The 25,825-nt window shown below is 47.7% G+C and overlaps 7 protein-coding genes across 7 annotated transcripts; 3 read left to right on the top strand and 4 right to left on the bottom strand.

Moving 5' to 3' along the window:
- Positions 1-1,574: 1,574 nt before the first annotated feature.
- Positions 1,575-3,564, top strand: PEX2_101840 (uncharacterized protein; the record flags this gene model as incomplete). Its single annotated transcript, XM_016747454.1, has 2 exons — positions 1,575-1,619; positions 1,678-3,564. 2 exons carry the CDS (start codon positions 1,575-1,577, stop codon positions 3,562-3,564), a joined length of 1,932 nt encoding a protein of 643 aa, XP_016602002.1.
- Positions 3,565-3,883: 319 nt separating this feature from the next.
- On the bottom strand, positions 3,884-8,950 carry PEX2_101830 (Peptidoglycan-binding Lysin subgroup; the record flags this gene model as incomplete). Its single annotated transcript, XM_016747453.1, has 11 exons — positions 3,884-5,358; positions 5,491-5,994; positions 6,074-6,839; positions 6,891-7,038; positions 7,090-7,157; positions 7,216-7,384; positions 7,451-7,542; positions 7,598-7,773; positions 7,832-7,865; positions 7,919-8,667; positions 8,899-8,950. The coding sequence occupies 11 exons, from the start codon at positions 8,948-8,950 to the stop codon at positions 3,884-3,886; spliced, it is 4,233 nt and encodes a 1,410-aa protein (XP_016602001.1).
- A 1,441-nt stretch (positions 8,951-10,391) lies between these two features.
- On the top strand, positions 10,392-14,494 carry PEX2_101820 (Glycoside hydrolase, superfamily; the record flags this gene model as incomplete). The annotated part of the gene is made up of 6 exons (XM_016747452.1): positions 10,392-10,451; positions 10,510-10,561; positions 10,922-11,530; positions 11,580-11,739; positions 11,807-13,985; positions 14,048-14,494. The coding sequence occupies 6 exons, from the start codon at positions 10,392-10,394 to the stop codon at positions 14,492-14,494; spliced, it is 3,507 nt and encodes a 1,168-aa protein (XP_016602000.1).
- A 4,612-nt stretch (positions 14,495-19,106) lies between these two features.
- PEX2_101810 (uncharacterized protein) lies at positions 19,107-19,280 on the bottom strand (the record flags this gene model as incomplete). The annotated part of the gene is made up of 1 exon (XM_016747451.1): positions 19,107-19,280. The coding sequence occupies one exon, from the start codon at positions 19,278-19,280 to the stop codon at positions 19,107-19,109; it is 174 nt and encodes a 57-aa protein (XP_016601999.1).
- Positions 19,281-22,521: 3,241 nt separating this feature from the next.
- PEX2_101800 (uncharacterized protein) lies at positions 22,522-22,871 on the bottom strand (the record flags this gene model as incomplete). The annotated part of the gene is made up of 2 exons (XM_016747450.1): positions 22,522-22,671; positions 22,725-22,871. 2 exons carry the CDS (start codon positions 22,869-22,871, stop codon positions 22,522-22,524), a joined length of 297 nt encoding a protein of 98 aa, XP_016601998.1.
- A 491-nt stretch (positions 22,872-23,362) lies between these two features.
- PEX2_101790 (Ribosomal protein S5 domain 2-type fold, subgroup) lies at positions 23,363-24,301 on the bottom strand (the record flags this gene model as incomplete). Its single annotated transcript, XM_016747449.1, has 1 exon — positions 23,363-24,301. One exon carries the CDS (start codon positions 24,299-24,301, stop codon positions 23,363-23,365), a length of 939 nt encoding a protein of 312 aa, XP_016601997.1.
- A 245-nt stretch (positions 24,302-24,546) lies between these two features.
- PEX2_101780 (4-diphosphocytidyl-2C-methyl-D-erythritol synthase) lies at positions 24,547-25,770 on the top strand (the record flags this gene model as incomplete). The annotated part of the gene is made up of 1 exon (XM_016747448.1): positions 24,547-25,770. The coding sequence occupies one exon, from the start codon at positions 24,547-24,549 to the stop codon at positions 25,768-25,770; it is 1,224 nt and encodes a 407-aa protein (XP_016601996.1).
- Between the last annotated feature and the right edge of the window lie 55 nt (positions 25,771-25,825).

The following is a 25,825-nucleotide window of genomic DNA, read 5'->3' as shown; positions in this document are numbered from 1 at the left end:
AATATAGAGAAATAGGAAATAATACTTCTTAAGAAATTCTTCTCCTAAGATAAGCTTAAGGTAGTAAAAGAAGAGAGGGAAGAAAAGCTTAATAAGATTAAGGTTAATCTAATTAGTGATATAGAGGAGTAGGAGGATAAACTAAAAGATAAACTAAAGGATATAATTAAGGTTATAATTAAGGATAGACCAGAAGATATACCGGAGGAGAGGCCCTTACCTATAAGTAAATATAGTTATCCTTACTCGCTATTATTACTACTAACCTATATATAGATATAAGTATTAGGGAGAAAGCGTAAAAGCAGGGAAGATAATTTATTTAAATACCATTAGCTTACTTAACAAAGAATCCTTAATTATATATATCTCTTTTACTATTTTTATAAATAAAATTAGATATAATTAAGTAAAGCAAATACTTAAAATTACCGCAAACAAATATATAAGTTATACATTTAGAATCCTTAGTATATTTGTTTAGTTTATAACCCAGTTTGGGGCCCCAGACCTAGTACTAGGTCGAACCCTCCGACCCAGACACATTACTAGGTCGAAGGGTTCGACCTAAAACCCAACCCAGACTGGGTTAGGTCTGGGTTGGGTCTGGGTTTTACTGGGTCGTGCGGAAAACTAGGTTTGGCCCTAAAACCCAACCCAAAGTTAGGTTGGGTTGGGTTGGGTCTAGGTCTAATTGGGTTCTGGAGAAGTCTAATTCCCTAGTTAGCGGAGGAGAGTCGACCTTAGGACTTTGAAACGGCGCGCTACTTCATAAATTGAAGAGATTTCTTGACTCTTAAAAGCCTAGATTGCTAGTAAGATCCTACCCTCTTACTCTATTGAATTTCTAGAGCTTTAAGTACGAATTGGTGGCATGGTAGGTGGTTGAAGAAGAAGGGATTAAATTAATTGACGCGTTTCCGGTGGGGTGGACCACTTGGGGGTGTGGACCACTCGGTGGTGAAATACGTTATATAGAGCCTCGATTATATAACATAAATTATAAAACAAGTGGGATTAATAAATCCTCCGGTATGCCGGTCTTCATGCGCCGACAACATGTTAGTGCCTGAGGCCTGGATACGCTTGGGCCCCTACCTCAAAGGACCATAACGTTTGCACTGTTTGTTTCCATCACAGCCTGTTTTAATACTAGTATCTATAGCCCGTAAATCCAAACCAGTGCTAGTAATATATGTCAATCTAGTGGCTTCTAGCCAACAAGGGGTCTGATCAAATGAATTTAAAAACTTTCCTGGGCTACGTTTCATGGCACTCGAAATGGGCGATTTTGCGATTGAAACCACGTGACAGTGTAAAAAACATGCCAAAATGTTGGAAACAAACAGCACAAACTTTTGGGGACGACAGGCTTGTTGACAATGTGCAATCGTATGGCCCCTCGGTAAAGAGTGGCGCTTTATGAGTACGAGGGTGGGTTCTTGATGGGAATTCCCTTAAAATGGTGCATGTGGGGGGTTCGACCTTGGAAGTCATACGCGCTAAGAGTTCACTAGTTTTCACGATTTCAACTCAATTTCCCTCTTCCTTTTGCAACCTCGACACAGTTCGTGATGGATCACCTTCCGGTTGAAATTCTACAGCAAATATGCCTCAATGTACGTCGCTAACGGGACCTCCCCAGTTCACGCCATTTCTCATGCTGATGAGAAGTAGCTCGAGGGTCCTGCATACTGTCCACCCAAAGACCTGTCATCTTTCAGTCAGATCAACCGTCTCTGCAACCAGGCGGCAGTCCCTATACTGTACCGGAAGATTACACTGATATGCGATGCATCCCAAGGCCTGGAGGCTGCCTTGTCGAAAGTGACAGAAGCCCCCCGGGCGAGTAACTTCACGAGATTTGCTAGGAGGTTATCCCTTGTGTGTATTGATTTGGCGCCAGAGTCTGAACCCGGACAAGCCCGGCCATGGACGCTAGAGCCATGGGCACTCAACATGGTAACTGACCCACATCCGGCGACGAGAAAAGGGTTCTTGGAGCATGATATGACCTCTTGCTACTCAACATCTGGCGGAGACTTACTTTCAAATTGCCTAAGAAGCATTGGGAAAACTCCAAACTGGGCACCGGTCGTGTCGCTCATCGCGAGCTTGAACCGTCTTGATCAATTCGACTTTATCACGGAAGACGACTTCTCAGCCGATTTGACGGAAGCTTTTTGGCGCTACCACCCCAATTGCAGGCTGAATCTTCTCAGCAACCAAAAGGTGGGACCTAGTCCACTCTATCCAGATGCTGCATCGGTGTCTAAATATGTAAACGAATTCAGCGAATTCAAGATGGACACTCTTCAGCTACCGGGTCTTCACACCCTGACGACGGCGATTTCCATTTACTACAGGCGGTCGGTTGAACACCAACAACTTTGGGAGATGATGCCTTTCCTGTTCACTAGCCCGGGGCTAAAGCACCTTTGTCTGAATCCCAGCGATGGTGTTCATCAAGCTGGAGTGGATCTGCTGAAAGCGACATGGCGAAGCTTGATTGACAAAGTCAAGCCCAAGGCAGTATCCCAGTTAGAATCAATCACAATCCCCAGCAACCGGCCCGAAGGAATTATGCTTTCCAAATTAGCTGCCGCAGGAGATCTTTCTCAACTTCGCTCACTCGACATTGGTTGCGTCTGTGAACCGGAGAAACTTGTCAACGTTGCCGACTTATTGCCAAATCTAAAGAGGCTTTTCCTTGATCTCGATCAAAGGGGTCGGAATCCTGCGGCCCTCGAGACTGACACCGCTAAATCAATGGCTGGGATACTTGCCTTTTGCCCCTTGGAATATCTCTATATCAGGGGCCTTCGCGAGGTTGAAGCCTTGGACAGAATCATCCAGTGTCATGGATCATCATTGAAGGGACTTGCTCTAGTTCCCAACAAGGTCCACCTGTATCCCAGACTCAATAATTCCAAGCTACTCGAAATGGTGAATCTTTGTCCGAACCTGGAAGAGTTACGCCTTCAAATGAAGAGGTCAGTAGGCAACAAAGCAGAGTGTGAGATGTACAAAGCGCTAGGTACATTCCCCAATCTCCAAAGACTATTTCTAGATTTGGATTTCGATGCTCGACCAAAGGCACTGAGAACGGGAAGCAGTCTCGAAACAGACGATCTTGATCTCCGACGAACTTTCATCAATGCAGCCATGGACGAGAACCTCGCTCTCCAGATTTGGAGCATGATCAAAGACATGAGCCCACGTTTGAAAGACCTTCGCATTTTCCCATACGGAAACAGGTGTTTTGCCCACGAGGAGCGTTACTTGCTCAACTGCTTTGCGCGATCATATCGGCTTACAGGTTATAACGTTGAGAACCCCGGAGTACCCGTCATAGAGCAGATTGGGAAAAGAGCATGGGAGATCCAACGAGCAAGGCATAACAGTGGGCTTGAATCTCCTCCTGATAACGAGATTCGTCTCTCTGGTAGAGTGGCGTCCGTCCTTCAAGGTATCTGGCCCCAGGTGTCCGAGCAGACTTTCAGAAGCGAGTGGTGGGATTGTTGGACCAGCCTACCTTTACAACCCAACACCCAGTCTTGGTGAATGTTTGAGAAAATAGTCATATATAGGACATCGTATGACTTTGAATATATATGGAGTAGTTTTACCACTGGTTTCGAAATTTGTTCAAAATACAACCTGAAAATGTTTCAATGAGACATACCGTGACATTACAATCCACCTCGAAATTATGAAATTGTCTAAACCTAACACGGACTAGTGTGTTTCAGCCTCGGAGATCAAAAGAGTAGCACTTGAGCACAGGTGAAAGCTGATTTTGCCTCTGTGGCAGCTTCGATACATCAAGTTCTATATGCATGTTCAAACCTACACTTGCAACCTTGGCCTTAGGTATCCATAATCAAACGCTGCCTGTCGCTTTGGCCGATGCCAACGGAGTGGAGACAGCCTTACTGCTGGTAGCAGTCTCAATCCAGTACGCAGTGTCATTCCAGCGAGGAACCGGCCCAACGCAATAGGCATCACCAGCAATCAAACTATTGTCACAGTCAGCTGCCAAAGAAGGGTTCGCGGCCTTGAAAAGCTTCGCCGAAACTCCCGACTTCAAGCAGATCTGGACGCATAAATCATCAGCCGTCGCGGAGTACCACCGACCGCACTTAGTCGTAGTTCCAGGTGCAACTGTGGAGTTTTCAGGTGGTGACACCACGCCTTGTGCATACTCTCCATTTCCAGGAGTTGTTGTGATGCCGTCACCAGTTGTATTATGGGTAGCGCCCTGGGGAGACAGGCAAAGGACGCTGCCAAGGATTTCGCGGGCGCCTTGCATGTTCAGACAGTCCGAATCAAGCCAGGGGTTGTATTGGCGAATGGAATCCGGGCCGAGCCCATAGTCGCGCTGGAGTTGCCAGCAGTTGTCGTCATCTTGGAGCGTGTATTGCGTGTCACAGCCGAGGGGCATGCAGATATCGCGGCTGGCTGGCAGATCGGAACAGTTTCCGATTATAGTTGGGTTGGCATAGAGGATTGCGGCTGAAGCGACGGAGTACTGCTTTGCTAGCTTGTCGCAGGTATCTCCGGGCTGGGTTGTGTAGGTGGTGTTTGAGACACAAACGGGGTCCGGGGTGGGCGTCACAGTATAAGGCGGATCATGAAGCTCGGTGGGTCCAGTCAGACCGCATGTTGATTGAATCAGCTCGAGTGTCTCCTTGTCGGATTCGGTGTAGCTGCTGTAGATACTGGCCTGTCTCATTTCGAGCATGGTGGTGTAGCAGTATGAGCACAACTCATTAGTTGGCATGTCCTTCGCGCTCTCCACGGTAGTGAAGTCCATAATAGTATCAAGACAGTATTCTTTTGTGTCTTTATCTTCGAGACAAGTCAAATTGTAGTTGTGGTAAATCGTGCCTCCATTACGGGTTGGGATCGAGCTGCCGATGGTCTGGTTGGCGCAGTATGTTTCCACATTGTCCACATAGCTGCCAAGACTTTCGCCACATCCAGCGTCGCAAAGCATGTCAGTGAAAGTAGTATTCTTATAATATTGACCAATGCCCGGGGATGTCCAGGTCTTCAAAAATGGACTGCAGAGGACTTTCTGTGTCAACGCCGGGGTGCACGACTCGGTAAGACCCTGTCCTTCAAGGCTATCGGCAGTGTATATTTGGAAACCAGGGAAGGTTCTCTCCCCAATGGTGCTATTGCTTCCGCGAACCCAAGCCAGAATCGACGACATGAATCCATTGACGTTATTGGCAGCGAGAGTTGGGTCTTCGTTGACAGGAGAAATCATTTCTACGATGCCTTTCGTGACAAGGTTGTAGATCCAGGTATCAGTACTCTGGGAGATCTCAAACGCGCGTTGTTGGCAGTCCTCTGTATCCAGACAAGTTTGGCTATAGTCAGAGAACCAACTGTAGATACCTTTAGAAAATACAAGTTAGCCTTTGGTCCTCGATGACAAAACAAAAACCTTGGAATACATCGTGGTGTAGTTGGGGTACTGACCTGTGCCCATTATATAAACAGAGGAAGAGTCGATGATTCGAAGAGCCCAGGAGGCAAAGCAGTTGGCCGAGGAGGAATCACAGTCTGCGAAGACTGGGTCGTTGGAAAATAGACCCGCTTTGAACGGTTGGGGAGCGTGAGGAGTGGGTTGGAAGTATGGAGATTCGGTCTGGATCATGCCCATGTAGAGATCCTTGGCGTTGGACACTTGATATTGGTAGAGAACATTGTGCTCAGAGGAGGTGCCGTACAACCACGTCGGGCCTTGGCTCTCCACCAAAATGCCCCGTCCAGAGTAAATGTTGATTTGTTCTTGCGCTGTTGTGTCAAGGTCATGATCGGCGGTCCACGCCCAGATATTCTCAAGATAGGCCGAAGACTGAGAAGTTATATGTAGAAGCAAAGATGCTGCAACGCAGGCTGTATTGACTGCGGTATCGCTCTTGTCGCACTGGGAGGTTTGCAGAGATGATCCTTTTGCGCCGCCAACTCGGAAATGAGAGTCTTTGGATCATGTCAGTAAAAGATTCTGAGACATGATTCCCCACCAGAGCAGGCACGGGGAGAACAATGATCAACTTACCCCACATGGCAGCGGAGCCTTGGGTAGATTGGTGGACATTCCACTCCACTAACACAGCACCAGCAGTAGGACCAGAGACTGTGAAAAGCAGACTCTGAATCTCGATGATTCCCACATCGCCAACTTGGCCAACTTGAACTCCGACACGGGGTTTTAATTGGTTTTCGAACTTCGACCCTTTCATCATGATCTGGGACCACGCCTGACCGATGATACGAGAGCCAACAGGGATATGCAGTGTATCTTCAACAATGTAAATACCATGCGGAATAAAAACAATGGCGGAAAGGTTAGCAGCGCGGTCCAGGATGCTGTTCAGAATTGGCCCATCATTTGTTGTGCCATCTCCAGCAGCACCCCATTCTTTCACGTCGATAATCTGAGTGTTTCCAATGTTGGTGTAAGCGGGTCGACGACGCTGGAAGAAATTGGGCTTGTCGTATCCCATGTACGTCAACGACACAGGTCTCTCCATAACGGGGATATCCTGACCGTTGTAGAATGTGCTGTTAGTACTAGAGGTAGCGACACGACCAAAGCCCCACGATTCAACACCGAAAGCAGCCCCGCCCGCTAGAATCTCTGTACCCTGGGCACTGTCGAGCACGGCAGTGGTCACGTCTCTGAAAACAGAGTTTTGCAAGAGGAAAGAGGTCGAGTTTTCCGCGAATAAGGACGTCACAATTCCGTTTGTAGCGTTAACGATCAGAGCATCCATCAAGATCAGTGATCCAACGGATTGTCCAGTGCTCATGCTACCGCCGGCCTGTTCGGAGATGGTCAGTATATGCCGTGCGATTATGAGTGCAAAACTTACTCCGCCAACAATTACCAGGCCATTGACACAGTTCTCGATGATCACGTCCTGCATAGTCCAGGCCCAGTCCCAATGAACTTGAAGGGCGTTTTTTGCGTTAATGAATGTAAGTTCGGACGTGGTGAATTGTTGATTGCCAAAATATGCTCTGTGAAATCTTAGTCGCAAGCAAGCTTTGGGTTCCGGGGAGGGGGATTACCCAAAATTGCCACCAACGAATGTCAGGTTGGTAATAAAACCACCACTGCCGTTTTCCATGTAGACTCCCTGAGCAAATATTAGGATACAGATTCTTGAGCTTCAACTTGAGACTGCTAATGCTCACCTGTTGGGTAGTTGCGGCATCTTGCGACATATAGAAGACCATATTCTCGAGCGATGTTCCTTGCGCCACTTGCCAGTGAATTCCGCATACATAGGCGTCCTGTGGTGTTCTCGTGACATCAACGTTGAAGTTTCGAACTGATCGAAGGAAGTTGTTGGTATTGATGTACCTTGTGCATCGATTAGCCTCAAACCCACCATGAGTCTTTATTGAGGAAATGTTCATGTTAACTCACCACTCAGTAGTGTCCCCGGTATAGACGTCGGAGGTGATAACGCCAAGTCCAACAAAGCTGGACGCAGCCAAGATTGTGGGGTAATCAAGGGGCTATAATTTGTCAGTTCCAACAAAGTAACCGTTGTGACGATCGTGAACTGCTTACATTTCCCAAGAACTCTGTGTTGAAGTACTGGATAATCGGCGAGCTCACTAGGTATGTGCCAGGGGGGAAATACACTTGGGCCGGGTAGATAGTACTGGAGCCACAATCAGCTCCGCATCGCCCGCCATCAGAGACGGCAAGATTGATCGCGGCAGTGTCATCGGTGACACCGTCACCTGAAATCTCACTATCAGCATCCATTTCGACACGGGTGTTTCAGAGGTCAAGAATTACCTTTGGCACCGTATTCTTTAACATTTCTCCAGACCTTCGAGAATTTGTTAATATTAGGCACTAGACTTTCAGACGAGGGGTCTGTACCTTATATCCCTCTGGTGCGTATGGACTGGAGCCTCTCTGGGTCATTGTTGTGAGCCAGAAGTCCGCGGACGATCGCTTGGTCAGTTGGGACTCGTCGTCCCCCGAGTCCGAATCCAGAGCAGAGTTCATGGGAGCCTGAGCATGCACATATCCGTCTAGTCCATTGGACTGCGCATACTTCTGAGCTGGCCTGTTGGTATCGTTCCGCTGGGGCCGATATTTGCGCCGGATTGCTGCAATATCCACACCATGAGAGCCGGGTGATTGAGGAGAAGCTTCAGCAACAAGTTTGGCAGCATGAGCAACCCCGGATGGAATTGTGTAGCTAAATTTTTGGCTGCTTTGATCTTCAGTCTTTGACTCATTCAGGGCAATTTTGGCAATCATCGCATGATTCGTGGCCAGATGCTCCGTGCCAAGTGCAGGTGCCACGGGGGAGGTTCCATTCTTCGACTTAGGCTGGGCTATGTATTGATTCCATTGCGGATACGCTAGCCGGCCTTTGTTCATGACTGCCAAAGACGCTTGTGCATTTTTTATTATCTCTTTGGCTTCCTCGAGAGTGGAGGGAAGGGAGGAAGAAGAAGAAGAAGTCACGGTGGGGGTAGCCGATGCTTTCACATCACGGACTTGATGGTGAAGGTGCTGGTGACCATGGTGTTGGTGATGCGTTCCATACGCATTTCCGACGAGAGAACAGAGGAAAGCGAACAATAGCATCCATCGTAGGGACTGAGCCCCTGGAGTGGCTATAGGCCGAGCCATCTCATAGTGATCGAGGCTGGAACCTTGGAACTGGATGACCATGAAGGATACAATTCAACTCTGATATATAGGAAGGAAATGGCAAGGGGCCTTTACTTCAAGTTTACTTTTCAGTCTGCTTCCAGGATCAGTTCCCTGCCACAAAACTTCTTAACTAGGAGTAACCGAGAAGCTATTTGCGCTATTTTTTTTCTGCACTCTCCACTTCTGGTGACCCTTGACCAGACTTGGAATGTTCTCCTTTGTCGTATTCGGGTGGGGCGGCATTTGTGGTTGTGGTTGCTCTCGGATGAGAAGTGAACTCTTTAAAGACCCCGTATCATGGTGTATCATCGATGAAATATTATAGTCTGTATTTAAAGATACGAAACCGTAAATGACCAATTATCTGATTGGTCGATCACCGTTCGGCCCCACAACCCGGACGTTCACTTGGCAAATCTTGGAACGATCTACACTACAGGAAGATTGGCATGTCAACACATCCATATACATCGCTCCAGGGCCGTGGTGTCATCATTCATCTTCAATCCGTGATGTTTCTTAAGCGCTTGAGAGACAATTTACGCTGCTTCGCCGGATCTCGGACTTCCGGCCCCCAAACACCCGGTGGACACTCTAAATAGCGCTAGACTCTAGCTAATTTGCCCGGAGCACCACGGGGTTCCTGGGCTAGCCTCGCGTAATTATCATTCAGAGGTGCAACCAACGTGCAAAATTCCGACTAACGCTATGAATTTCCTCAAGCCACTAGCTTCCTCAAGCCACTAGCGAAAGTAGCCGTTTGATGAATATGGACATGGGTTGAAGATGTCGGTTGTAATTACCTGAGAGGGGAGTGCACGTCTTGTTTCATTTGGAATGAGAAAGGAAAACACGTTTTTTTGGCACTTCAGAAAAGTTGGATTCAGCAGCTGTTGTGTGTGATAGACATATGCACCTAGGCATAGTAGGGCAGGATTATTCTGGATTTCTTCTTTCGTGTCTACTTGGGCGATATTTTGTGAACTTGAGTGGGGAACGCTCTCGTGGGGCGTGTGGATCCTTTTTCGCCCTTGTGAACGCTAAGAATCGGAAAAGACCCTTCTATTGTCGTAGATTCAGGGACCGGCGTTATCTTGTTAGATTGGATCCATCAATGGCAAGCTCGGCTGGAGGGCGACATTGTACTTTTACTCCATGCCAAGATCGGAGCAGTCTGATATTTAGACCGGACTACTGCAAATTCAACGACACTATTTGGCCATGGCCTATGAGAAGTGGGTACTCTCATTTCCTTTTGGTATCCGCCGTTACCTCAACGCTCTGCTTTAGCTTCGTTGCAAGGTTTTACGTTTTGCCTCTGGCTGTACAAGTATCTATTCGGTAATAACTAGCGTACAGAAAAAACTCCATGCTACCCACAATTCATACAGAGAAGTGGTCTAAAATGGGAATAGGAGTCAGTCCGCCCTAAAATGGAGGAACCTTGAAAAGCCCAACTACATTCCTCGTTTTGTCTGTCTCGCAATAGACTGTCGAAACCTTTCCCGTTGATGATGCTTCATCCTTCCAGGAGTATGTTGCGTTTCGTCTTCCTAGGTTTGGTGCTCTTGGGCTTCATTGCCCAGGCTGCTGGACAAGATTGCAGTGCCTCCAATCCCTGTGCCACTGGGTGCTGTTCCAGGTACGTCCACATGGTGATCACTAATATTCTATCCTTGTGATCATGGATGCTGATGAGTTTCACCAAAGCGCGGGATACTGTGGAACGGGCGACGAGTACTGCGTGAGTGATTGAAAATATGCACAAATTGATACAATACTCACTGCTGTGGTGGATATAGGGATCATCCTGCGTTGCAAACTGCGACTATGTAGGACCAGTAGGCGAGTGCGGTGAGAACACACCATGTGCACTTGGTTGTTGCTCCAAAGCTGGAGTTTGTGGAATGGGGCCCGACTGTGAGCACACCCTTCTCACTGAGAGTAATTTTGATTTGAGCCCACTCAAAGTATCTCAGACCTTTTTTGAATACGTCTAACTCAAGATCAATGAAGACTGCAGCTCCAAAAACTGTGTTTCATCTTGCGATGCAAAGGCAGAATGTGACCCCGAAGACTGGGGAACCGACTATGTGAACTCGACTTCTTGCCCCCTGAACGTCTGCTGCAGCAAATATGGCTTCTGTGGAACAACAGAGGAATTTTGTGGCACAAAAAAAGTGAAAAGGCCTTCCTGTGATTTTGATACCGCAGATATCCGGCGTGTAGTCGGATACTATGAAGGATGGGCTCCAAACCGCCCCTGCAAGGCCTTTTGGCCTGAACAGATTCCCTCGTCAGTATACACTCATCTCAACTATGCATTCGCTACTATTGACCCCAAAACCTTCGCCGTCATGGCCAACAACGAGAGAGAGGCGGGTATTATGAAACGTCTAGTGGCTTTGAAGACGACAAATCCTCAAATGAAGGTCAATATCGCTATTGGCGGCTGGGCTTTCAATGACCCCGGCTCCACAGCAACTGTTTTCTCAGACCTTGCTGCTTCAAAAGACAATCAGAACAAGTTCTTTGCCTCTCTTCTACACTTCATGTCACTGTACGGCTTCGATGGTGTCGATATTGATTGGGAATATCCCGTCGATAGTGACCGCGGCGGTCGCTTTGCAGACTTGAAGAATTTCCCCTCCTTCATGGCAAATCTGAAAGAGGCACTGAATCAGGGCGGGGCAACTCGTGAGCTGAGTCTTACTTTGCCGACGTCCTATTGGTACCTACAACACTTTGACATCAAGGGCCTTGAGAAATCTGTCGATTATTTCAATTATATGTCGTATGATCTGCATGGAACATGGGATGGAAGTGAGTTGGAAAGCCAGCTGTTATGAACTGTACTAATAAGCCAAAACAGAAAACCAGTGGTCTGGTGCATACCTCGATAGTCACACAAACTTGACTGAGATCGAAGTCGCCATGGATCTGCTCTGGAGAAATAACATCAGCCCTAGCAAAGTTGTCATGGGTTTGGCATTTTACGCTCGCGCCTTTACCGTCGCAGACACAAGCTGCACGTAAGTAAAACATCTATGAAATCCCCAACCTGGCTGCTTGGCCATGGTAATAATGAACGAATCTTAGAACCCCAGGCTGTATGTTTGCATCCGGCTCAGATGAAGGCCCCTGCAGTGGTCAGACTGGTATTCTCCTGAATAGCGAGATTGACGACATCCGCACGCAGTACAACGTTCAGCCCACGCTCGATAAAGATGCAGCTGTCCAAATTCTCTCCTGGGAGGACCAGTGGCTTACATATGATGATTCAAGCACTTTCAAGCTGAAGGTTGACTACGTGAAGGACCACTGCCTGGGTGGTGTTATGGTCTGGGCTGTCAGCCAGGATACTTCGAACGGAACCTACACTGAGGCGTTATCAGACCACACACCTCCTATGTCTGCTCCACATATACTTCTCTCAGTTGAAAATACCGACGGGAGTCTCACTTTGACGAAACAGGATCGAAAGAGACAATGCACATGGGTCGGATGTGGTGAAGTCTGCAAGTCGCCCTACGTGGCAGTTTTCCGTGGTGTCGGTCCCGGAGCTGGGGATGGTCATTCCCTGATGATGGATAGTGTGACTTGTCCAACAGGCCAGACACATACTCTCTGCTGCCCCGAAGACCACGGCGTCAAATGCGGATGGTACACCCACAACAATGGCAAGTGTGACAGTACCTGTCCTTCCGGAACCTTTGAGATCGGATCTGTCGCCAAGCCCGATCTTTGCTACAACGATGATTACCAAGCCGCTTGCTGTACTTCTGGCAAAGATGCGACACTGCTCTATGGCACCACAACGTGGTCTTCTTTCCCGGGTTGTGACGATGGAGAGTGCCCTGTGTACGATGACAAAAAAACTAAGACACTCACCTCCTCTTCTACCGGCAGTGGAAACGCTTTCTGTGAGTATCGCGATATTTATGCGAGTTTACAGGAAATCGTATGGCAGGAACGAAAGCTCTGCTACGACGACACTCAGAGTGGGAAGAAGTGGCAAAACTGTAAATGGCACAAGGATATTGGTTCCATACCCGATGGTGTCAGTGGTCCTTGGTGCAGGTCCGCTTGCCCTGCAGGAACAGTGCGAGTCGCAATGGGAATGGCACAGCCGGATGATGAGTGCGACCCTGCAAGCTTCAAGGCCTTTTGCTGCGACGACCAATACACCGTCGAGAAGAAGTACACGAATCCACAACCCCATATATTCAAAGATGCATTGGACTCCTATCTCGTGGATGGCTCTTGCCCTTCCGAGGCTTCACTGACCACTCGAGATGTTCTGGTGACTGACTGGGATCTGTTTGGCCCGGATAGCAAAGGTCTGGTCGCACGTTCCAAGACTGACGCACAAAGTGCCCTATTCTACCTCAAGCCTATTCTTGCCATTCTCTTCTTTGTGGAGGCGACGGACTACAGCCCGGTTCAAGCGGCGAATGCCGCAGCCTGGAACACCTGGGTGACTGCTCATAAGTGGAGTAACCTTGTCATGGACACACTGGGACCATTTGTCCAATCTTTGAGTGAGACATTTGAGATGGGAACTGAGTTTGTGACCCAGAGTATTTTGTGCAGACCCGGTGACTGGGATCAGATGGTAGACAACAAGGAGGATAGCATCTGCTCTGGAGATATCTGCGATACCGATGCTGACCCTGCGCTCTGCTACGGTGATGATGACGACTGGCTACTACAGCGCCGGTTTAGCCTCGATGATTTCAACAACAAGGAAAAGACCCTGCTTGCGAAAGAGCCCCACAAGTTCAAGGTCTGGTCGGCGAACGACGACCAATGGCAAGAAGGCCTGACATATTATCATCTTGGCTACCCAAGCGCTGGTGACTGGGACATAACTTCCAATGTCTACAAGACTACACGCAGCTACGAAAGCCGTGTTGATTGCGGAAACCCATTTGTTTTCCCTCAAATCAAAAGTGGACATACATTTGCCACGGAGCACATTTTGGAGATTCAGTGCGTTGGGCTGTTTTTCGAAGCAGCCACAAAAGGTACTCTGGGCTCGAAGAAAACCCCCCAATTTCGTCTCCTCGATTCCGATTTCTTTCTTGACGAGGACGCCCAAGGAATATCGGCCTTCAATGCAGATGTTTTGAATATAGATAGGGCTTTTTACACTGGCGACCCAGGAGAAAGTGTGAGCCGGAAACCATCATTCCGAATAATGGGAGCTCTTGGGAGCAAGACCAACAACGCCAACTTCTACATCTTAGAGGCTGTGGTTAATGGCATGAAAGCTCGGGTAAGTGCTGAGGGCGCTGGCTGCCAAGTGGCTGTGCTAACTTCCCTTTTTCTTCCTAACAGATATTCGGAAACAAGAACCTGGTTGAGCCAACAAAGTGGACTAAACTCACCAAAGATGTGACTGAGCCTGGCCGACCACTTAAAGCGATCAAATCTGCGATTGCTGTTTGGCATTATCTCGCTGATGCCGAGGTTGATAAGTCCTTCGGCACGATTGAGGCTAATTTGAGAGCGGTCCTCCAAGGAATTGATGATGATTATTGGAGAGAAGATATTCTTGTCCCTGCTTGGAAGGAATGGTGGTGCGACTGGACCGAGTACCAATTCGAGCGATCACGGACCTGGATCTTCAAGGCCATCAAGGACCTAAGGGCGGTTTGGACTGATGAGCCTGACACTGATCCTGCACGAATCATGATTCTCAACACTCTTCTTCAATTGGAGGGATATGCTAGTGCAGTGGTGCAGTTCGATAACTCGAAGACCTTCAAAAAGGCCTGTACCTGAGAGTCCACCGAATGGGACAGCAGTTGGGCAGATATTGGAATTTCACAAACACAAGGTACTTGAGAACAAGCTCTCAAGGTGCCCGTGTGGGTGGCAAGCCTTCCAAGAATTTCAGCTTGGTCTTGAAGATGGCCATATGGATATACAGAGATCATGGGCTTGGAAAGATGAGAAAGTTTTCAGCAAAGGTCTGATCTTTGGTTCCACGCTCAGTGCTTATTGAGACGAAAAATGAGAGGCTATAATTATCCGCATATACAACGGGAACATTGGAAGATTGCTTTATCAAAATCATTGGAGATGACCTTGGCTATTTGTAAACTTTCACAGTAGGGTAGGTCAGGCCCGGACCTCAGGGTCTTCTCGGTAGGCTAGGCGTTTCATTTCTTTGCACATCCCCATTTTGTTCCTTTTCATGTTCCCCTTTTCGTCTACAGCACACGGGAGGTGCCGGGGATTGGAATATGCAGGATTGGCATCTTGCTTGGGATTGTGATACGACAACGGAATACGGAGTACAAAAGCAACATGATATTGAAGAAAGAACCTATGAGGAACCTAATGCTCTGCCAATGTCATTCGGAAGCTCACTTTAACTGTGAAGTCTCTGGCACTTTCCAATTCTAGCGCTCTTCCTGTGTTGTGGAATTCGTAACTTCCTTCCTCTCGCTCGCTCTCTCTCTCTCTCCCACCATCTCTTCCTCTGCCCCCGCCCCAGAGGGTATTCTTTGCCTAACTTTCATTCTCAGATCACATCTCAAGCCGATTTCACAACGTGAAGCAACTGGCAGACTGACTGTCTCGGAGCCAATCAACAATAGATCATGGGATAAGTTACCTTCTTTCTCTTCATCCTCACAATGGACCACTAGGGCTCGCGTAAGGTCTTTGCGCTTTGAGATCCCCTCGTGTTTTTTACAACATCTGACCTTTTCACTTTGAGCTGCGGTCTCCTTCACTTTCTTCTGAAAGTTTTACTTTGGCCTCCTCATACTGCCCTTTTCAATTCTTACTCTCATGTCTTCAAAGTCGTGATTCCGTTGTGCTAACTTTATGGATGAAGGCGTTGTCACTCCCGCATAGGGAGGAATGGGCAGCAGAATCCGTCAAACAAGCGGGGGAGCACCCCAAGCCTGCGATCAGTCTCTGGGTTATTGCCTCGGCTCGCCTCCTTTTTGTGATAGTCACACTGGGCTTGAATGGGACCAAAAGAGAACATGATAGGTAATCCAGATGTTCAATATCTAATACCTGGTAAGCCCATACTGACAGAGTAAAGACGGCCTGCCCCTTCTTTGACTTCCTCTTGCTTGATGGACAGACGCGCTTCCTGAGCGCGCCGCGAAGAATGGGCCGAAGGCAGATTGAATTTTTGGACATATCTGTTCTACATCTCACACGAAAATAGCCATGGCGCCTACGGAGGCGAAGAATCTCCGCCTCGCGAAAGTAAGTGTATCTTTTCAATATCCAACGGCTTGTGCATCCAGGGCCCACGTCATGTGCGTAAGAGTTGCCGTGTTGCGGCACGGTCACATCGAACTGGCGCACCCCCATGTCTGTCCGACTGCCGTGAAGAAAAGAGGCTGATCTGACTTTTCAAATACAGAAGTGGTGCAACCACTGCCACAAGGGTGGCCATGAATCAATGCTGGTTCGCCAAGAAGGGTACGTGGATTGCTTCCTATCATCGGACTCTAACTGCATCTCCCATGGTGGGCATGCGGTGCCAAAATTTCACTATTCGAGTCAGGCTCGCACCCCATTGGGACCGGTATATCCGGGTGGCATGATGAATTTGATGACCGTTTACATTCCACGAAACAATACTCCCTACTTGCACTCCATGAGCGAACAGAAATATTTACTGACATACTCTATTGAAATTAAGCGGAAGGTCCCGCCATAAAGAAGGGTAAGCAGCTATCCAAATCAAACCGTCCATCTTTCTTTCTCAATTGCCTCCTTTCAAAATGCGGAGCCAGACCCACCACATACGATCCTCCCCCAGGCCACTGCTTTTACATCTATACTGAGATTATCTGATGGATATCCGACTCATACCCAGGCAAACATATTTACTGACACCAATTTACCAGGCAAATCGGAGAACCCCGCCTTAAAGAAGGGTATGTGACTATCAAAATCGATATATACGCTCTTCGTTCTCAATTCCCTAGCCAACCCCACTGAACAGAAACATCCCCCAGGGCACTTATTTTATAGTTACAAGCGAAGACATCTACTGACAGAATGTTATCAGGTAAATCAGAAAACCCCGCCGCAAAGAAGGGTAAGTCGCTTTCTCAATTACCATGCCAATAGCCATACCCGAGAACACGGACTGGGATTTCCAGAAACAGCATTATCACTTCCTTGACTGCCTTTCAGGCTTTTCAGACCAAGAAGACCCAATGTTCTCTACTCCAATGCGCACATCTCTTCCTTTTTTGTATCTTTCATACCTATTTTCGAGGCTCTTTTACCATTTCGACCACAAAGGATTTCTCTATTCTGTTTTGATTTTTTGTCCTTTGAGCAGATGTTTATTGCTCTCATAACCCCATTTTCAGTCGGACTCGGATTTACTCCGTGGAATTATTGGACTACGAGGCGAAAGGCTAACATGGGCATATCATACCGGGAAAATCTGCATTTTTATGCAAATGCCAAAATTGGCATGTCTGTATTGTTTTCGGCCCATTGGGCCCCCAAGAAAGCCCCGGGGGCTTCTACCTTAGGCACATAGCCCATCTGCGGGTTGGGGTCGGGTTGGGCCGGTCCGGAAGTCTACATATGACAGAGATAACAGTTTCATTGTTTCATTCTGCACCATTTGGCATCACTTGCTACGATGGTTCCCCGGTGTTTACTCAGTAAAGTTCGCACACAGCCTCTAATCTGATTGAGCTGGTCCAATGCAAACACCAATATCCCTCGGCGAAGCTATAATTAGGCAAAAACCCACGATCAGACCTACCAGGTGTAGATGAAGCATTGAATGAGCGCTCGAAATATAATCTGTTGCTCAGATAATCACGGTGATGCGATAGACTGTTCCTTGCGTAGTCGAATTTGCCGCTTCAGGGGGCTTGCAAGTCACTCACTCCTACTCTGCTATAGAATGCCTATATCCACGACGGTCGTGAGAGTCGAGTGGATTCGCAACAAAGACAACCAAGTGATTGAGGGCTTTGGCTCGAAGATTTTCGATTGGCTGCTTCCACATGGGAGCCATCGCACCTTTGTCAGTTACAGCAATTACGATTCATATTGCGAGCCCATCTCCCATGTAACAATCACACCGGACTCAAATTGGCGACCACTGCTTTTTAGGCGTGGTGTCGGAGCTCATGCGATCAAGTATACTCTGCTGCGTAGAAAACATGGTCGCAGCCCGATCGGGTCTGGCAAGCGCCATCTTGACTAGATCTGGCAAAGACGATTCCGCCAGCATTTACGACGGATGTTTCTGATACGTTCTACTTGGCTTGAAGCCGCAGCAGAAATGCCCCTGATCCCCTCCGAAAACAATCAAATGAATGCTGATTAGTGATAGAAATGTTGGCATAGGCTATCATAGATAGTCAGAGAGGTCGCACAGAGAATGCCTCTGAGTAAAGTTAGGCAGATATCCAACTCACCTTAACAAAGGATCAGCTCGAACAGTGAATAGCCAAATGTCGTCAAAGCGCAGTGCCTGGCAAATAATCCATGCTCAAAGAAATTCGACGTAGAGGACGCACTGCTGACCTGCAACTGCAGTGACCTCGAGGGTAAATCACCTTTGCACATGTTGCTCTGACTTGGATAGGAAAAAAAGTGTGCCTGGGCATCAAGAATACCAAGATCTGTCCAAAGACACTACAGGATGCCTGACAGTGCCTTCGATACAGCGCCGTGTATGTCCGGGTGGTCTTTCCCGCTCGCTCGTTTCCATTTGTTGGTTCTACCCGCTAGAATACGTCGTCCGGCCCAGCAACGCGGAGTAGGATCTGATATGGCCAATGTTCACCTGTAGGCTCGAAATAATGGGTCCCACCCCACACTGCCCTTGCACGCAGAGTTAAGACTCACAGCCTGCTCGTCGGCGAAGGTAGAACCCGACCCCCGTGAGTCAGTTTGAAACATGAGCTCATCCCGGTGCCTGTCGAGCTGCCAGGCATCAAAAGACGTGAGATGCGAATCGAGGATAATGAGGATCACCAATTGGACGTCAGGAATTTGATCCGCAAGGAGGCTATTCCTTCGCGGTGTTCGAATGCCGAGACACGGTGGTATAAGCCCATTGTGGCTTGAGCTTTGTATTGGTAGACACATCAGCACATGACTGGTGCGTAGTGTCGACTGAGAGAAGGGCCGAGACGATTGGAAAGTCCAGTCATTCCTCGTCCATGCCACCAGTGGTTATGAGGAAGGGACAGATAGCTTGCGATCGCATCGGTATAGAGGAGCTCGAGCAGACAATATTGCTCGCTTCGCATTCGACTCGAGTGATGGGGATATGAGGGGCGCTGTTGTGCGATCCAAGTCAGCAAGGATTGAACTACTTGGACGAGGTTGTACCTGTTCGTTAAGTTCGCAGAACGTTCGCTTGAGACGAAACGATCAATTAGCTTCGTGTCCATAGCTTACCGGCGAGATCACTTACAATTGTCTTCATCAATGCAGTCACCATTTGTGCCATTTCACATGACGTTGTATCCAGCTCGTCACACTCTCCGGCTGTCGCTTCGAATAAGCCGCGTTGGGTGCACCAAGCAACTTCTGAGAGCCAAAGGTGCATGACAAACCACGTGTGGCGGGGAGTTGTATAGTCGTAATGGCATAAGACCGCGCGATGCGGACGGCGAGAGATTCATACACTCCGCCGTTCAGTGTGAAGTCTGAAGGCGGTGAGGTCGAGGGCGGAAGACGCGATGGGCACACGTCCTAGTGCCACCATGGTCTTATCCGGTGATAGGACTCCCAACATGGATGTTTCACAGTGGCAGTGGACTGCTCCTATGTACAATGGCATGAAAATCAGTAATGTTGTTTGTGTTTTGGAGCACAAAATTTTTCACAGATAAATGATATTGCGCAGCAGAGGACGCGATTGTTGTGATATGAAGCTGGTGCAGATCAGGAACCAAGTCACACCGTCGGAAATAACTCCGAGACGTCTATACGGACGACCAAGTGGATTGGAAATCGCTTGTTCTTGTATATATAGGCTCATCGATATCTGTGAAATAACACATTAATTCATGCCTCTGAACAACAACAGCGATAAATCACTCACAGTATCAGGAAGAATGTATGTCTCAAGCTTCTATGCAGCGAAGCTCGCAATCGGATGTCCGCACCTGTTACTAGCCTGTTCCTTCTTTGCTTAGTGTATGCTGCGTGGTTTGAAGCGACGGGGCCGGGGTCAGTGTGTAGGTCAAGGCTTTGGCTTCGTGCAGATCGCTAATGGGGATGCTATGTCCTCGGCGCCCTTTAGTGCGATGTAAATGGTTTACTATCATTCATTAGCTTGTAGATTCGCGACATAATCCACGACCCATATGTTCTGGTGACCAAGACGGCAAAGAGACGGCAAAGAGCTGTGGTCCTTGCCCTCGCATTATGGTCGAATGTCCTCGGTTCTATTGAAATTGCATCGTCTTCAGGATCAGTAGAATTCAAACAGGTCAAACTAAGATTCACATACCTGCGACTTAGATATTCGAGCTTTCTCTTGGGAATGCACACACGGGCTGTACAGTAGATGAGCTCAGTCGGTTACCGTGGCGGAGACGTCTTCGCACGGATAATTGGACCAGCTGACTCAAAACTCGTATCTTTGATCGGCTGGGGTAAATGGCAGTGTATCTGGTGGGAATCATATCTCTCACGGGCACTGTCTAACTAGCTGGTCCACGATATATTCTATAAATGTTAGGACAGTGGAATTTTCAGTACCGGGCCAAAGGGGGAGAAATTACCAAGTGACTCAGACACAAGCCTGCTCGAATTTGCAGAGTCAGGAGGATAAGTCGTAGAGAAAATTGCCGGGGTAGAGGACGTATTTATAGGCTTCTCGGTGTCTGTCAGTTACAAGCTGTGCAGGCAGCATTAAAGGACACCTGTCCTAATTGGGGCCTATTGAAACCCATGTTTTCTTTTAGCCGCAACTATTTGCAGCGACATTTTTAATGCTTTAGATGCCCAGCGAGAGAGACGAGCAAATGCCGTGCTGAGCAATATCATGCTGAGTTTGTCAAAAAGTGTTGGTTGACTGTTGAATCCTTCAGGGCCCTCCTAAAGTGAGGCACTGAGTATACTCAATCCGCAATGGCAGGCTCATGTTTCTTGTTCTGATACCTCACCTGTGGGTGAATCAACGTTGAATCACCGAAAAGCGCCTACGATTTCATCCTGTGAAGTATGGTTTTTTTTGCCCTCGCTTTTGTGTGGTGTTGGTTGTGTAGAGCTATGTGTCTGGCCACACGTCAACACTCAATTTCTGAACTTGCGACCATGAAGATACCAATTTTTATTTTCATTTTTTGTTTTGCTTCCCTTTCGAACTTCTTTTTTTGATGACTATAGGTTCTACGATATTCCATTTGTCGGATTTCTGAGGCATTCAACAATATTGAAAGAAGTATTTGGTTGAAATATGTATCCTCACTAGGCATTTATCTCTGGCCCTCAACCTTGTGAAGCTTGATTAATTTACTCGACCTTTTACACTATTGTTGAACACACTGTTAACAGCCCGCTGAAAACTAAAACTAAAATAATTCCAGTCAAAATCTCACTGTATCAATTAATAGTTGTAGTGATCGTAAAATCCACTACATACTTACTTGCCTGTGTCTGCGCATGCGCAGTCTATAAAACACGAAGGACCGATAGAACTGGTATTTTTAAGACTTGTGACTTTCTCTTGCGGACGAAATGGACTCCCGAAACTGCTCGACAGGCTAGGAAAAAGAAGCAGATCAGCAGCCTAGCAACTGTTCGTATACCTGACGGAGGTTCCATGTGGCTGTCTTAACTCGGGGTAAAAAGAACAGATACTCTTCTGTACTCTCGCTAGATTTCCGGTTAAATCGTAATAGTCAGAACTCTACCTAGTGCACTTCGTTAGGGAAAGCGAAAGCTGAAATGTAGAGGAACAAGTTGCTAGCCTGATTAGATATGGATAGAGGGTCTGGACCAGTCCGCTTAAAGGCTGACTGACAGCTTGTTGTAAGTGGGATGGAAAAGATATTCGATCAAGGATGATCCTGAAGTCTTATACTTTGTAAGCTTATTAGTATCTGAGAGAATCTGCTGAGGATATCTAGAGTCGGTGGTGAGACAGGGAGGTGGTGTTAGTATGCTAGAGGACTCTTGCTAGATGGTGTGAAGGTTGAGATCATAATCAGAGTCTACTAATATTAGTATGCAATAATTATTGGAACGACGGAAACAGACCTTTACTGTCTGATTCGTGTATCTTGGCCAAGGCTCGCCGTCAAAGGCTGGTGGTGAAATACAAAGTGTATAAAGTAGCAATCCGACGAGGTTTGGGAGGGACAGAATGCTGTAGGCTGAGTAGGAATTTTATTTTTCTTCTAACGCTATTTCATCGCAGACTAGGGAAGCTTTATGGTTAGATACTAAGTTCTCGAAACCGAAATGATTGGTGTATCAACAGCCGTGAATCGTTGACACCCCGTTACCAAACTCAGCGGAACTCCACCGGCGGTTGTATGGGCCTATAAAAGAGGGATAATACTTAGGACAGAAGGTAAATAGATAACAGAACTATTTAGTAGTCATAGACCTCACGAGCGCCCGACAGCGCTAAGACTCTATCAATACCCATCAATATAATAGGCTTAAGTATCGCTCGCTTGCAGGGCTGTGACGATGCCGTTACAAAGTGCTCGAACTGCTCGCTTTTGATCCCGTAGTATCAATGCCTGCTCATCGCAGAGCTATAGAAGGATATCGCTGTCGCTCACTAGCCAATCATTTGACTCTTGAAGCTGTCGCTGCTCTTCCTCGAGTCATATCTTCTCGGCAGATTTAACAACGTAGCATTCCCATAGGCAAAAGTACAGGTCGAGCATTTTGAGGGCTGGTGTAGCCAGGGCGTCGTTGTAGTTTAAAGGTTTCATAAACTCCGCCGCAAGGGAACCGCGTATACGTACTAGAACCTATGCAGTATTAGTGATCTCGTTCGTTTGCAATCGAAGAGGGCCTGACTAACCTCAGCTTCGATGGATATACCATCTGAAGATTGCTGTTGGTGGCTTTGGGCCTTGTTCTTATCTTCTGCGTCGTGGGAAACCCGGCACTGTCTCTTGGCTGGCCGGTCACGCGAGGAAGGTGAAGTGGGTTGGTCTATTTGGGTCATTATAATGAGTAAAATGAACCAGTCATAGTGCTCGAGGGTCTTTTATAGACCGGCAAAAGCCACCCTGAGGCTGCTGTAATTGCCACTGAGCTCGACCGTGATTTAAAAAATCAGTGAACGGTGACATCAATTATTGACGCTCGAACTCGCCTGCTGCTCACTCCAAATTACTCAATTTTATGCGGAAAAGAGCAACAGATGAAGCCTTGAAACAAAGACTTGCAGAAACTAAATCCTAATAGCGGGGCAGATTATATCGTCTCGTTACAATGAGCAATATCCATCGGAAACCAAGTTCTATCTAAGCGGATGGATCACTACGAGCTCAACAAAGAACAAAACACGAAAAACGACAAAACATCAATAAACTGGTTGATTGGCTAGTATAACACCCCATAAGCGCTGCTCTACTAGCCACTATTTTCCATATCTACATCACCACCTCAATTGGAATCCAAACATACATCAAGTAGATTGCTCAAGTATGAAAATTACTTCATCTCTTGGAGAACTCGAACACCCTCCACTGGGCCGGATGCCATCAGCACCTCCTTAAATACTGTCTCCTTTTGCAATTCTATCATCAAACTTCTCGCATGAGTTTCGTCTCTCGCTAGGAACGCACACGTTGATCCCGAGCCACTCATGAGACTCGCAACCGCACCAGCAGTCTTTCCAGCGCGTAAGGCAATTTCAATATCTGGCAGCAGCTGTGTAGATGGGCCTTCAAGGTCATTAACAAGCGCAGATAGCAGATCCTCCGGATGACGTGTTCCCCAGGGAACTTCAATGCAATTTTGCCGGTTTTCTAAATAAACTTTCTCAGCAGACGGAGATCTAGCCAATATGTGATCGAATTTCTCAAACACCGATTTTGTTGACAGACCCGCATCAGGCACACCTAGAACCCAGTTCCATACATGCTTACTCGTCTGCAAGCTTATGAGTGGCTTCTTATGTCCCAAGCCCAGGGCCATCATGCCTTTGATGAAAAACGGTATATCTTCTCCTAGATTTGCGCCCAACGCCATAAGATCGTCGTCACAGGCATTCAATCCCCAAAGCATATTGCAACCGACAAGGGCGGCTGCAGCATCCGCGCTTCCACCACCCAACCCAGCTTGTGTAGGTATCGCCTTGATTAAGTCGAAATGGACATGCGGTTCAAAGCCTACATGGTCACCGAGAGCTTGGGCTGCTCTGAGGACCAGGTTGCGACCGTCTGTTGGGATTCGCTCACTCTCCTTCCCTGTTACGGTAATTGTAGGACCTTCGGGGTTGTGTGAGATGTGCAAAGTGTCATAGAGCGATATCGCCTGGTATACTAGTGTAATATCGTGATATTGATCCTCTCGGAGAGGGCCGACTCGGAGCTGTGGGTTCAGCTTGGCGGGGACTTGGAGGGAAATTGATCGTGTGGCCAAGGTCATTTGGTGTTTCTTTTTTCTTCTCAGGGTTCAATTTTGTATATAGGATAAGTAGGATATGTAGGATAGCCTAGCAAAAGAAGTCATAGAGTGTCATAAAGGGAAGGTGGTCACGCGCCATGTGACGAAGGAATCAAATCAGATTTCGGGGGGAGTGCAGATCGCTCAGGCCGCAGATCTTGGAGGGGCATGTCGATAGCTATTTCTGCTTCTTCTGCCTGTGAAAACACCATTTGAAATTTTACATAATGGACACTTCGGTAGAAAAGCCCACGGTCGGTATTGTTATACCCGCTGCTGGTCGTGGCACACGTGCAGGTCAAGGCTGCCAAAAGGCCTATCGTCGAATTGGGGGCGATACGGTGCTCAACCGTGTTCTGAAGCTGTTCCGATCATGGAATACTCATTGTCCGATTGTCATCGTTCATCATGGAGATGATACGTCTTTGCTTGAAGCTTCCATAGACCGTGACTCTAACATCCATACTACCACAGGAGGCGTAGAACGACAAGCATCCGTCCTACAGGGATTACGCTTCCTGTCTTCTCTCCCGAAGACCCCTTCACACGTCTTCATCCATGACGCAGCGCGTCCATTCGCATCCCACACTCTACTCAATGAAGTCCTGGAATCCCTCATTAAGGAGCCCTTAACAGGTGTGATCCCCGCCATTGCAGTGTCCGATACGCTCAAAAGGACCGACTCAAACGGCCTGATTAAGGCAACAGTTCCACGCGATGGGCTTTTCCGCGCCCAAACCCCGCAGGCATTCAAATTACAGACAATCTTGTATTTCCATGAAATGGCAGCTACCTCTGGCTCATTGTACACGGATGACGCCTCAATCTTGGAGGAAGCAGGACTGCCTGTTCACATCGTACAAGGCGACTCACAAAATATCAAATTGACCTACTCTTCTGATTTCGAAGAAGGTGAAAGACTACTACGAACCAACAGGCTGACACTCGCCTCGGTGCCCGACGTCCGAGTTGGTCATGGGTATGACACACATCGTCTTGTCCCCGGAGAGGAGATCACACTCTGTGGTGTAAAAATCCCTCACACTTCCACACTTCTCGGTCACTCCGACGCAGATGTCGGACTACACGCTTTAACAAATGCATTCCTCGGCACGATTTCCGCCGCGGATATTGGAAGCCACTTCTCGCCGAAGGATGCCAGGTGGAAGGGAGCTTCGTCTGATCAGTTCCTTAGACATGCGGCTGAGCTTGTCAAGCAGGGCGGTGGTGTTATCACGCATTGTGATGTGAGCTTTGTGTGCGAGAAGCCGCGGATTAGTGATCACCGTGATGCTATGCGGGAATCTGTTGCTGGTATTGTGGGGTTGGATACGAGTCGCGTTTCGGTTAAGGCGGGGACGAATGAACGCAATGGGTTTGTGGGGCGTGAGGAAGGGATAGTTGCTTTCGCTACGGCTACGGCTGTTTTTCCCAGTGTTCAAATATTGTGAAGCATGTTTCGAGTATTTTTTTCGTATTTTGACCTATAATATATTCTTTTTACAA

This window comes from Penicillium expansum, assembly GCF_000769745.1.
Source record: "Penicillium expansum strain MD-8 chromosome Unknown contig358, whole genome shotgun sequence".
Classification (NCBI taxonomy): domain Eukaryota; kingdom Fungi; phylum Ascomycota; class Eurotiomycetes; order Eurotiales; family Aspergillaceae; genus Penicillium; species Penicillium expansum.
This window is presented reverse-complemented; position numbering and strand designations above follow the sequence as displayed.